Genomic DNA, 12,224 nt, shown 5'->3' with positions numbered 1-12,224 from the left:
AATGGTCACTCTCATGAAAACCAATTTTTGCTATTGCACTCCTTATGGTAAATAAAAAATATCTCTAATATACTTAGTTTAAAAAAAAAGAAGAAGTTTTCTATGTTTTATTTGTGCTTAAAAAAAAGGTTCAAGAGCACATTTTCCCCCATCTTATACACAGACTTAGGCCCAAACACAGAAAGTGCAGCCTGGAGTGCTGAGGGGGGGGGGGGGGGGTGTCCAACCAACAGCATATGGCAGTTAAGTGTGAGTGGAGCTATGATTGGATGAGGCTGGATACCCCCCCCCCCCCCCCCTCCATTTTTTTTAAACAAAGTACATTAGAAATATTTTTTATTTACCATAAGGAGTGCAATAGCAAGAATTTATTTTAATGAGAGTTACACTTTAAGATCTCTCCACAGGTGTTCAATGGGATTTAGATCTAGACTCATTGCTGGCCACTTCAGAACTCTCCAGCGCTTTGTTGCCATCCATTTCTGGGTGCATTTTGATGTATGTTTGGGGTTATTGTCCTGCTGGAAGACCCAAGATCTTGGATGCAAACCCAGCTTTCTGACACTGGGCTGTACAGTGCGACCCAAAATCTGTTGGTAATCATCAGATTTCATGATGCCTCGCACACATTCAAGGCACCCAGTGCCAGAGGCAGTAAAACAACCCCAAAACATAATTAAACCGCCACCATATTTCACTGTAGGTACTGTGTTCTTTTCTTTGTAGGCCTCATTCCGTTTTCGGTAAACAGTAGAATGATGTGCTTTACCAAAAAGATCTATCTTGGTCTCATCTGTCCACAAGACGTTTTCCCAGAAGGATTTTGGCAAAATGTAGTCTTTCTTTTTAATGTCTCTGTGTCAGCAGTGGGGTCTTCCTGGGTCTCCTGCCATAGTGTTTCATTTCATTTAAATGTCAACAGTTTATGCTGACACTGATGCTCCATGAGCCTGCAGGACAACTTGAATATCTTTGGAACCTGTTTGGGGCTGCTCATCCACCATCCGGACTATCCTGCATTGACCCCTTTCATCAATTTTTCTCTTCTGTCCACACCCAGGGAGATTAGCTACAGTTCCATGGGTTGCAGACTTGTTGATAATGTTGCGCACTGTGGACAAAGGCAAATCTAGATCTCTGGAGATGGACTTGTAACCTTGAGATTGTTTATTTTTCAACAATTTTGGTTCTCAAGTCCTCAGACAATTCTCTTCACCTCTTTCTGTTGTCCATGCTTAGTGTGGCGCACACAGACACACAATGCAAAGGCTAAGTGAACTTCTCTCCTTTTTATCTGCTTTCAGGTGTGATTTTTATATTGCCCACATCTGTTACTTGCCCTAGGTGAGTTTAAAGGAGGATCACATGCTTGAAACAATCTTATTTTTCCACAATTTTGAAAGGGTGCCAATAATTTTGTCCAGTCCATTTTTAGACATTGGTGTGACATTATGTCCAATTTGCTTTTTTCTCTTCTTTTTTTGGTTTATTTCCAATATAGCAAAACATATTACTGCAATCATTTTCTGTGAGAAATACTTCATTTTCTAGAAAAAATTCAGGGGTGCCAACATTTACAGGCCATGACTGTAGGAGCAGCGCGTTATACAATGGGAAGATACTGAGCAGATTGGGGATCTTTTTTTGTGGGAAAATATTCAGTATAACTAGTAGCTCATTCATTTAAACATGCATAGGAGTCCAGGGGATGGTCCTAAATATTGACTAGCTTATTGTATGCACACTCATACAGGAAAGGCTGCCAATACCCAATTAGGATTGCTCACTGAATCCTAAACATAGAATAAGCAGAGCTTTAGATGAATAAGTTACTGGCTATACTGAATGTTTTTCCACGCATGTATGAGAATCTACTCAGCATTTAGAACAAACTGTTTCGAATGCTGGTGCCGGGAGCTCGTGACGTCACATCACGCCCCGCGCCTCAATGCAAGTCCTATAGACTTGCATTGAGAGAGCTGGGCATTACATCATGAGCGGGCTGGGCTATGACATAACGACCTGCCAGCGCTCGGAACAGTTTGTTCCAAACGCTGAGCAGCGGAGTACCTCTTTAATGATCTGACAGAGCTTTTCTTTTTCCCCACCAGAAACATCTTCTAAATCCACTCTTTCTGGTATTGCAGGCCAACCCTTAGGGTACGTTCACACTACAGAATATCCTCTGCTGCATGAATCAAACATTTGTGTGAACCCGATCATGCGGCGGAATTTTCAAAATTCCACATCTGGAATTCTGCCCGGCACCTCATTAGTGTCAATAGGGATGTTGCTTGTCCTCGTAGTCCTAGCACTGATCCATTCAGGTGGTGCACACGTAATCTCCCCCTATGCTACGAATACCAGTTGTAACCCCATTGATAAGGGGTGCAGTTTCTGAGGGGGGAGAGCAAAAAAAAAAAAAAAAAAAATAGTATGTATGTAATAAAATGCATGTTTGTCGTAATTTCCCACTAGCACTTGAGACCACCAAAACCAATGGCAGTATTTCCATTATTGCAGTGCTATTCTAGGCAGGTGTAGCTCCACCGCAGTAAGCCTCTTCTCTCACTGTGTTTGGGAAGTTCGTCATATACATTTTAAATCTCCCAGCAAATATATCAAGAAAAGGGTAATTTAGGCCTCCATTTGGGTAGTTTACGTTTTGGTTTGTGATTTTTTTTTCCAGCTGGATGGAATAAAAGGAAACCTCTGTGCAATTCCATAGAGCAGGATTCTATGTACTGCAGAGTCTATATATGACAGATGTCACAAAGTAGCATCCGTCAGAGCTATAGCGCACCCTTTGGAGTCCATGACTTATACCCCCGCATGACAGAGAAAATGCCCTATCTTACCAACATATGGTAAAAAGCAGCAATGGCTTCATCAGTTGAAAAGTCCTCCATTTATTGCCTCATTGAGTCACATGTTTGTTCACCAAACAATCTCCTGTCATAAAGCAAAGCACAATCTGTTTTCTTATAAATAGTATAAATTATTTTATTTACATAAACTTGTTACAAAACAAATAACTCTATATTCTTTTAAATATCCAAAGTAATTTCTATCCCATGACGTTTGTTCATGAACTATACAGCAGCCCAAAAGTCCAGCTGATCAGACGCTCTTGATTATGTGTACAAATGATCAAACTATTCACACATTGTACAGAGAAGAAACAGAGAAAGAGAGCGAAAGAAAATTTTTTCAAGAACTACATTCACATTGACAACCTGTAGTGCTTGTGTTATCCTGTAATGCAAACCTTGTCGCACATAATGTCATCCTACATAATCCTCAGTAATGGGGGGAGGGGGGTTGAGGTTCACCATTCCGCCTTCACCAGGACCTGTTACATACTTAAAAGGGTTGTATGTGCTAAAAGGAAAAAAAACGGTCTGTGTTTGGTAATACAGCTCAGCCCCAAAAGGAGCTGAGCTGCAATACCAGACACAGCTCAAAGAGGAGGGTGGTACTTTTAAAAAAAGAAAACATTTTAATAAAATATTCTGGCATCATACAACCACTTGAACATGAATCGGTCACATGAAAGAAGGCAGCCATTTTGCCATCTACAAAACAATTGAGCCTTGTAAATATTTGCTGCTTCTGAAGACCACAAAATGACTACCACCATAGGCAAAGTAGTCTGCAATCTGCACCTCTAGTTCTTCTGACGCTACAACAACTCCCAACACGAAGAGTTACGAGTTGAAGACCACTGGTCTAAAGCAACAGGTTATCTTTATAAAAGCAAGGCCAAATGGGGACCAGAGAAGATTCTTGGCAAAAGGGAACTCAGAGGAAGACATCTTTAGATCACGACATTCCATTAGGAATTCTGACATAGACTCAGGTTCCGCGAGGTATCTGGCTTAACTCATCTCACTTATTTCAATATAAAATCTTTTTAGACCTTAGTTTAGTTTCAGTAACGTAGTAATCTATTTTTTGTTTTGGATTCAAAAACATTAGCTACACTACATGTACATGTTGGTCGCCAACCCTAGACATAATGATGTACCCGCTGGATTGCAGGCAGGACAACAAAATCAATGACTTTTTTCTTTTACCAATGCGAAAAGAGGCTGGTCAGCAACCCGCTGGTCCCTTTGGCAGGATGGGCGTCTTAGATGCTGCCATGAATCACAAGTAATTTTATTCCTAATATTACAAAGTCTCAGCAACTGATATTATTAAATAAAAAAAATGGAAAAAAAAAAAAAAAAGCAAGCTCTGAAAACACAACTGAACATTCAAGTGTTAAGGAAAAGCTAAAAGTACAGCTTGGAAACTAGAACCAGGCACTTTCATTTTCTCGATAGGTCTAGAAATCACACACAAGCACACTGTGTCTTTATTTGCACACACAGGTATAGAACAAAAATAAAAAAATAATAACTATGAATAAAAAAAATTATTACGCATTAGCCCCTTAGCTACAGTGAGAGTTTAAATTCATTTTTTTTTACTCAGGCAACTAATATAAAGCAATGGCGTACAACTCGGTATTAGAAATCCACTCCATAGACACCAAAGTAGGAGCCAGCCCTCACAAAATGGAGGAAATCCCCTAGAATCGCAGATCATTAGGCATATTAGAATATCGGCTTGGCAGTGAATCACTTCAAATCATAAAAGGTATTTTTTCTTTTATTAACAAATAAATATTAGATGATCTCAAATTGTACCAAAACTGGATAGAAGGGAAAAAGACCTGTGCAAAAATACATATTTCAATATGTACAATCATTTTTTTTCTTTAACAAAATAAGTTTTCTGATATAGGGATACTTCAAATTTGTTTTCCATTTATCATAGAAGAAATTCCAAAATAAGGATACAAAATGTAGGGTTTGTTGTTTTTTGTATTTTTTTCTTTTTGTTCATAGTAATTTTAGTTTCTTTTTTCAGGTTAAAGAAACAGTAGGAGTTTTAAATAATACCTATATAATACAATCATATGGCCACAATGTGGGACTGGTATATGCCGCTCCCCCCTAACGGACTTGACACCTATATATACGCTTGTTAGTGCCCTTCTAAAATTTATTTCAGCAAAAGCTCCTTTCACACTATATGTTGCTCCATTTTAAAGACCCGTTAAAATGTCCCCATAAGAAAACCCTTAAAAACGGCCGTTAAAAAAATCCCATTTAAGTCTATGGAATTTTTGATTATCCGTTATCACCTGTTATAGCCCGTTATGAATAACGGACGTTATTTGGACGGGAGAAAAATTAGTGCATGTAACGTTTTTTTTCTCAAGTCACAAATAACGTCCGTTATTCATAATGGCTATAACGGGTGATAACGGATAATCAAAAAATCCCATAGACTTGAATGGGATTTTTTTTTAACGGACGTTTTAAAGGGTTTTCTTAACGGGACATTGTAACGGGTCTTTAAAACAGAGCAACATATAGTGTGAAAGGAGCCTAAGATGGGATTCTTTTTATATGTTTTTATATGTATATAGTTTTATATATACTTGACTGTTTCATACAGGATAACAGAATGTGTAAGAAAATGCATAAACACACATGCAAACATTTTCTAGACTTCTGTATCAAGATAATACACTCAAGAAGTTTAAAATTATCATTTTCTCATTGACCAATTAGAAATCTGTTTTTCTTTTGTGTTTTTTTTTTTTAAACTTGTGCCAGGCTAATGAGAGATGGCATTTCACTGGTTACTGTGCACAGCCGAATAAAATTTTGCAGTCCTACGGGTAGACTAAGGAAACAAGTTTCCAGGGCCATATTCCATACACATCAGCCACTTGTGCTTCCCTCACACCTTTTATATAAGAAGGAGCTCTTGGATCATTGTCATTGGCTTATGAGTCAGGATACTTAAATGGGCACTGTCAGATTGATAAACTTTTTATATGTTGTACATCTTGGCAAAACATTACCTTTCTAATATAATTCATAAGAAAATGTTATTTCCTTTTTATAGAAATCATGGCTTATAAAATCACGGCTTTGTCCAAGCTGAAGCACAGGCATGGACAAAGTCCAGTAAGTGAGGGTGGGCTAGCTCTCCTCTGTGCTCTCTCCTTTCTGATAGGACAGGAGAGAGCACAGAGGAGTACTATCAGACAGGAGAGAGCACAGAGGAGTCCTATCAGACAGGAGAGAGTACAGAGGAGTGCTAGCAGACAGGAGAGAGCAGAGAGGAGTGCTAGCAGACAGGAGAGAGCACAAAGGAGTACTATCAGACAGGAGGGAGAACAGAGGAGTCCTATCAGACAGGAGGGAGCACAGAGGAGTCCCATCAGACAGGACAGAGCACAGAGGAGTCCTATCAGACAGGAGAGAGCACAGAGGAGTGCTAGCAGAGAGGAGAGAGCGCAGAGGAGTCCTATCAGACAGGAGAGAGTACAGAGGAGTGCTATCAGACAGGAGAGAGCACAGAGGAGTCCTATCAGACAGGAGACAGCACAGAGGAGTGCTAGCCCACCCTCACTAACTGGACTTTGTCCATGCCTGTGCTCCAGCTTGGACAAAGCCATTATTTTATAAGCCATGATTTCTATAAAAAGGAAATACAATTTTCTTATGAAGTATATTAGAAAGGTTAATGTTTTTCCAAGATTTACAACACATAAAAAGTTTTTGGATCTGACAGTGCCCATTCAAAAATTTTGCATTTTTTTGTCATATGTCTTAATTATTCTCTTCAATGTTCTGCATCTGCTGCTGATAAAAACATTCAGCAGCTGCTGTTGATGGATCGGTTATTCTTAGAATGTATGGCGGTGAGGCTGTTTGAATAATAACACTTTAATACCCCCTGCCGCCTGATACATAAATGCCCAATGTGATTTATAGTCTTATACAATCAATATAATGTACATGATTACATTACATTTTATTAATGTATTGTTTGCCACCCTATCTCATCTGGTTTACAAATGTTATTTCTCCAATGTTTGTTTTTGCCGTTTGTTTTGTTTTTTTTATAAAAAAATAAATAAAAAAAACAAAACTGTCGAGTGAACTTACAGTATGAAATGCAAGCAGCCATTCATTTTGTCTAAATAAAAGTAGTTCTGCTTTCTAAGTATTTGGATTCCCTAAAAAAAAAAAAAAGTCTTGAATGACTTTTCCAGGGAATTAGAACACTTGCAAAGTGGAACTTCTTTTTATCTAACCAAATTTTTTCTTAAATATTCTAATAAAATCCATCAACAGCAGCAGATTGGTAACATTTTGCAGATAGTTATAAATTTTTCTCCATAGCGGACATGGTACCAACAAACTGGAAACAGAAAAAGGATAATGAAGAACTATACCAAAGATATTAGATGCATAGCCAATGCCCGAGCAAGAATTGATTCTAAAGTTGTGCACGGTCACAGGGCTGTCAATGGAGCAAACTCAGTAGTTAAAAGATATCTAAAGCGTTACTATCATTTTAATAAACTTTTGTCATGTTGTCCAGACATGTCAAAAGTTTAGATCGCACCAGGTCTCAGTCCTGAAATACGATGCAACTGCGAGCTATAACCATGTGACGTGTACGGGGGCGCTCTACAATCCGTGGCTGGCTGCTCCATCCGACCTTTTCTCTCCATAGACTTATGCTGTGAAAGGGTTGGGTTCAAGTGCTATGCAATTTACCCAGTTGTAAGGAGTGAGACCCTGTGCGATCTAAACTTTTGACAAGTCTGGACAACATGACAAAGGTTTATTCAAATAACAGTGACTGTTTATAAGAAGATCTGCTAGCTCTCCTGACATGTCTTTTTTAAGTAAATAATTGTATTCTCTATAAAACTCTGCATTGTGTACTTGTTACTCCCCCTGAAAATGTATGCATAAATTGACAACTGACTGTAATCATTCCATAGAATGTGTCCCTTCATATTCAAATTGTGTAGGAAAACCTTTCATTGTCTAGAGGAATGGCAACACAATCCTATGGGTCTGCTACAAGAATGGCTGGTTATGGAGATGGCTTTAAAATAGACAACCCCACTAATGGGGAATTGAAAACAAATTATTAATCCCTGGATCTGCTGAAATATAGCTGCCTATGCACTAACAAGCCCATAATGAATGATACTGGTAGCAAGCAGAGATGGAGGCCTAGTCGAAATATCCTCTGCTGTCAACACTCCATAGCAACTGCATCAAAGCTTTGTTTCCTCCTGATAAATTTATTGTCTACGAGCAACAAGACTCCTAAGTCTGAGGAGGAAAGGTCGGTTACTGAAAGATTATCTTAGTACTTGTCTACGGGCTGCAATACCACACAGGCAATACTGCCATAATGGCCAAAGTTGCACAGTGACTAAATGTAGGGGTAATGTGGCCAATATGTAAACGTTTGCCCAACAATAATGTCTGCTAGATGGGTGGCAGTACAGACAGGGATTGCGGCATAACCATTCACTAACCATCACTTCTAACCATATGGTAATCTTTGGAGATTTTCTCAAATATTTTTGCCCATCTTCACTTTTGGTTTTTCTTTATACCAATACAATCACAGTAACTTTAGAGAACATAAATTTTAGTATATATTTATACATAAAAAAATTCATGTAAGTTTGAAAAAATATTATTGACATTAAAACTCCTCAAAGCTTCTTAGCATATGTAACCTGGAAAAAGGCCGACCAGCCCAATACATAGTCTTTATTATTATATATATATTTTTTTATATTTTTTTTTCATGTAATTGTGCTATTTTAGTAGTTTTTCACTGGAGCATTGCTGTAAAAGAATAAAGCCATATTCCTTTTGTGGTGGTTGTTGTGTCCACACTGATCGGCATAAGACGACATCATTCCGGTCAGAAAGTTACAGTGAAGTTTTTCTCTCTTTCTTGCCCGGGCTGGAGGACATAAGCTCGCGCTCAACGCAAAATTAAATCTTACAGGTTTGTAGCAAGCGGCTCAGTCCACTAACACTGATAGAAGCGGCAATGGGACTGACTGCTACAGACATGGCTTCAGGGAAAATTCCTTGTCCAGCTGACAAATTCAGAAACACTCCACACACCTGAGGACCACGGAAAAGGTTGAGAAAACTCAAAGGCATCTTGGAGCCCACAGAGCCAGCTGGAGGTTTGTGATTGTTACCATACTTGTCCAGTTCATGTAATAACAACTGTCAGGGACGTGCCTTTGGCTGGAAAACAAAAGAAAAAAAAAGACAAGATGAAGCAAATGTAATGTGAAATTTCCTGCTCTGACCCCGTAAGTTAACACAGTCACTCCAGCTGCAGAACAGAACCAGCCTGCAGGGCCCATGCACCCTATGGGGGTTGTCTTGATTATTGGACGCTTGTAACTGCAGTGATCCAAAAGGGAAGCTGGACGTTCTCATGCTGCAGTGAAAAAACATGGATTCAGACAGTTTTAACAGATTCGCGACTCACTTGCTACCCTGCAGACATCACCAGGGACTTCTATACTAAGCACATTAAAATCTGGGGATTGTTCTATCGAGAGGGAAAGCACAGTGACATTCACAATAAAGATTACACTTCCTCTCAGAACCAAAAACCGCCTCAGACATCAGCCCCTCTTGTTCTGACATCTGATTCTCTATTTCCCACCTCCAAGAGAAGGTCTGCATCTGGTAGTTACTTACCTCCTGCCTCCACAGGCAAACATGTCTATAAGAAAGAATCTTCATTGTAGATTGTACAAAGTGCCAAGAGCTCCTGCTATAGAACTCTTAAAAACAAACTGTATACTGTGCCTGGTGTCCAATTGGAAAGGACATTTGGGAGGAGCCTTATAAAGAGAGCCTAACAGGTCAGGCCAATTAATGCTTACAACACACCCAGCAACACTGATTATCTGAGAACAGATGATTGACAGCACAAATGTCCTGTTGGATGCCAGGCACAGTAAACAGCATATCAAGCTCTAATTCTGGGCACTGTACATAGGGTGGACTTTTAGAAATACCACGTTTTGAAGTGCCTATGTCATATAAGTGCAGCTGAGGTTAACTCATGTGGAATGGGGTGTACAGTATGGTGGAATGCTCATGAAAATAATTTTGTATGAGGAAGGGATTACTGTTACTTCTGATTTATAGTGCAGCTAACCAGAACAATACTTGCACCAACACCAACAGGTAGATTTATCAAAACCTGTCCAGAGGAAAAGTTATTAAGTTGCCCATAGCAACCAATCAGATCTCTTCTTTAATTTTCCAGAGGCCTTTTCAAAAAATGAAAGAAGGGATCCGATTGGTTGCTATGGGCAACTCAGCGCAGTATGCACTATATGGCACATATGAGGTTATGGTTATTTTTGGCTATACAGTAATACATGTACATGGTATCCCTGAGACTCTGCAAGACTCACTGTTTTAATGGATAATAAGGCTGGCAGGGGTGTTACTATAAGAGGTGCAGAGGTAGCAGTTGCACCTGGGCCCTTAATGCATAAGGGGCCCCAAAGGCTGCAATGCATAAGGGGCACCAGTATAATATATAGCACATTGTAGATGGGGGGCTATGGCACAGGTTTTGCATTAAAGGGGTACTCCACTGGAAAACATTTTTTATTTTTTATTTTTAAATCAACTGGTGCCAGAAAGTTAAACAGATTTGTAAATTACTTCTATTCAAAAAAAAAATCTCAATCCTTCCAGTACTCATCAGCTGCTGTCATGATCTTTTTGAATTTCCTTTCTGTCTGACCACAGTGCTCTCTGTTGACACCTCTGCCCATTTTAGGAACTGTCCAGAGCAGGATAGTTTTTTTTTATGTGGATTTGCTCCTACTCTGGACAGTTCCTAAAATGGACAGATGTGTCAGCAGAGAGCACTGTGGTCAGACAGAAAGGAAATTCCAAAAGAAAATAACTTCCTGTGGATCATAAAAGTAGCTGATAAGTACTGAAAGGATTAAGATTTTTTTAATAGAAGTCATTTACAAATCTGTTTAACTTTCTGGCACCAGTTGATTTAAAAAATAAAGAAGAAAAAATAAAAATGTTTTCCAGTGGCGTACTCCTTTAAGCCTCAACCACAGCCTCTGAATGTAGAGTTCACACTTTGAAAAATTTAGAGGTGTATTTTATTTTACACATAAATTTAGCGGTGTATTTTATTTTACACATAAATTTAGCGGTGTATTTTATTTTACACATAAATTTAGCGGTGTATTTTATTTTACACATAAGGGGGAACCCCTTAAAGCTGTAGTCATGTGTGGCACTCATCTTTTTATTTTTTTGCAAAGCTTTAAATGACTGCAGTGTAAGATCATATCTTAATAAAAGGATAAGACAACAGGACACCTGACCTTGATACTTAGCTACATGTGTTGCCAGGGAACTTATACCAAAATGTGCCATTTCTCCGATATACTGTACACCAAGGATTTCCTTTCACTGCGTGTAAACCCTATTGGCTCTTCGGCACCGTGCTAATTGAATCAGTCTTTGCTGACTAAAGTGATCAATCTGCGAGCAGATAAACTGAAGCCGGTGTGTGGCACATTATGCTGACTGTACAAGCAAAGAACGTCACTGTGCCTCCTACCCGACAGTAAAATAATTGTCTGGATGATGCACAAGAAGCAAACTCATATGCAAGAAAATGGCAGTACATCCTGAGATCACAAGGACCTGTGAGGAGAGGATGAAGTCAGACGTCACCTAACAGCTTTTTGCTGGCTGTACAGTTTTACGTATGAATTAAAGCTACTGGCCAGCACGGAGTTCCAGAATGAAGGGGTTAAATAGCTGCTCAGCTCATTGGGAAATATCTGTTACCATAGCAACAGCTGCTGTGCGCCCGACACCTCCCTCCCCTGTCAAGTTGATGACTGTCTGTGCTATCAGCCATTACTACTAAAAGGGGCACCCTAAGCCACCGTACATTTGCTTCCCTCTCCTTTGTCCGTGTATGCCGTGAATGTGATTCGGAGCAAAAATACATAGAATAATATCTTATTTGAACGTAAATGTGCAACATATAATAATGCATTCTGACAGAGAAAAATAGCTGCACTCTGTATGGAGTCTACTCAAGGTAGAAGTGAGTTAGTAGTCAATGTGGAGGAGCGCCAAACAAGAAGCAGCGTGGGGCAAGTTCCGCTTCCATAAGAAGTGATAAAAATGGTGTAAAACAGTGGTCTTCAACCTGTGGACCTCCAGATGTTGCAAAACTACAACTCCCAGCATGCCCGGACAGCCATTGGCGTACAAGGTAAAACAGGTAAATGACCAATATATTAT

At 39.3% G+C, this 12,224-nt stretch overlaps 1 protein-coding gene across 11 annotated transcripts in view; it reads right to left on the bottom strand.

Annotated features, from left to right (window-relative positions):
• Positions 1-6,558: 6,558 nt before the first annotated feature.
• Positions 6,559-12,224, bottom strand: part of ATXN7 (ataxin 7) — a 143,053-nt gene continuing 137,387 nt past the window's right edge. For all 11 annotated transcript variants that reach the window (XM_056524524.1, XM_056524523.1, XM_056524528.1 and 8 more), the window contains one exon: positions 6,559-9,149. In XM_056524524.1, coding sequence (XP_056380499.1) covers positions 9,132-9,149 — 18 coding nt within the window. In that variant the 3' untranslated portion in view covers positions 6,559-9,131. The remainder of the gene's footprint in view (positions 9,150-12,224) is intronic.

This window comes from Hyla sarda, chromosome 6 (assembly GCF_029499605.1).
Source record: "Hyla sarda isolate aHylSar1 chromosome 6, aHylSar1.hap1, whole genome shotgun sequence".
NCBI classification, from domain to species: Eukaryota; Metazoa; Chordata; class Amphibia; order Anura; family Hylidae; genus Hyla; species Hyla sarda.
Note: the sequence above shows the minus strand (reverse complement) of the source record. Positions and strands in the feature narration are given on the sequence as shown.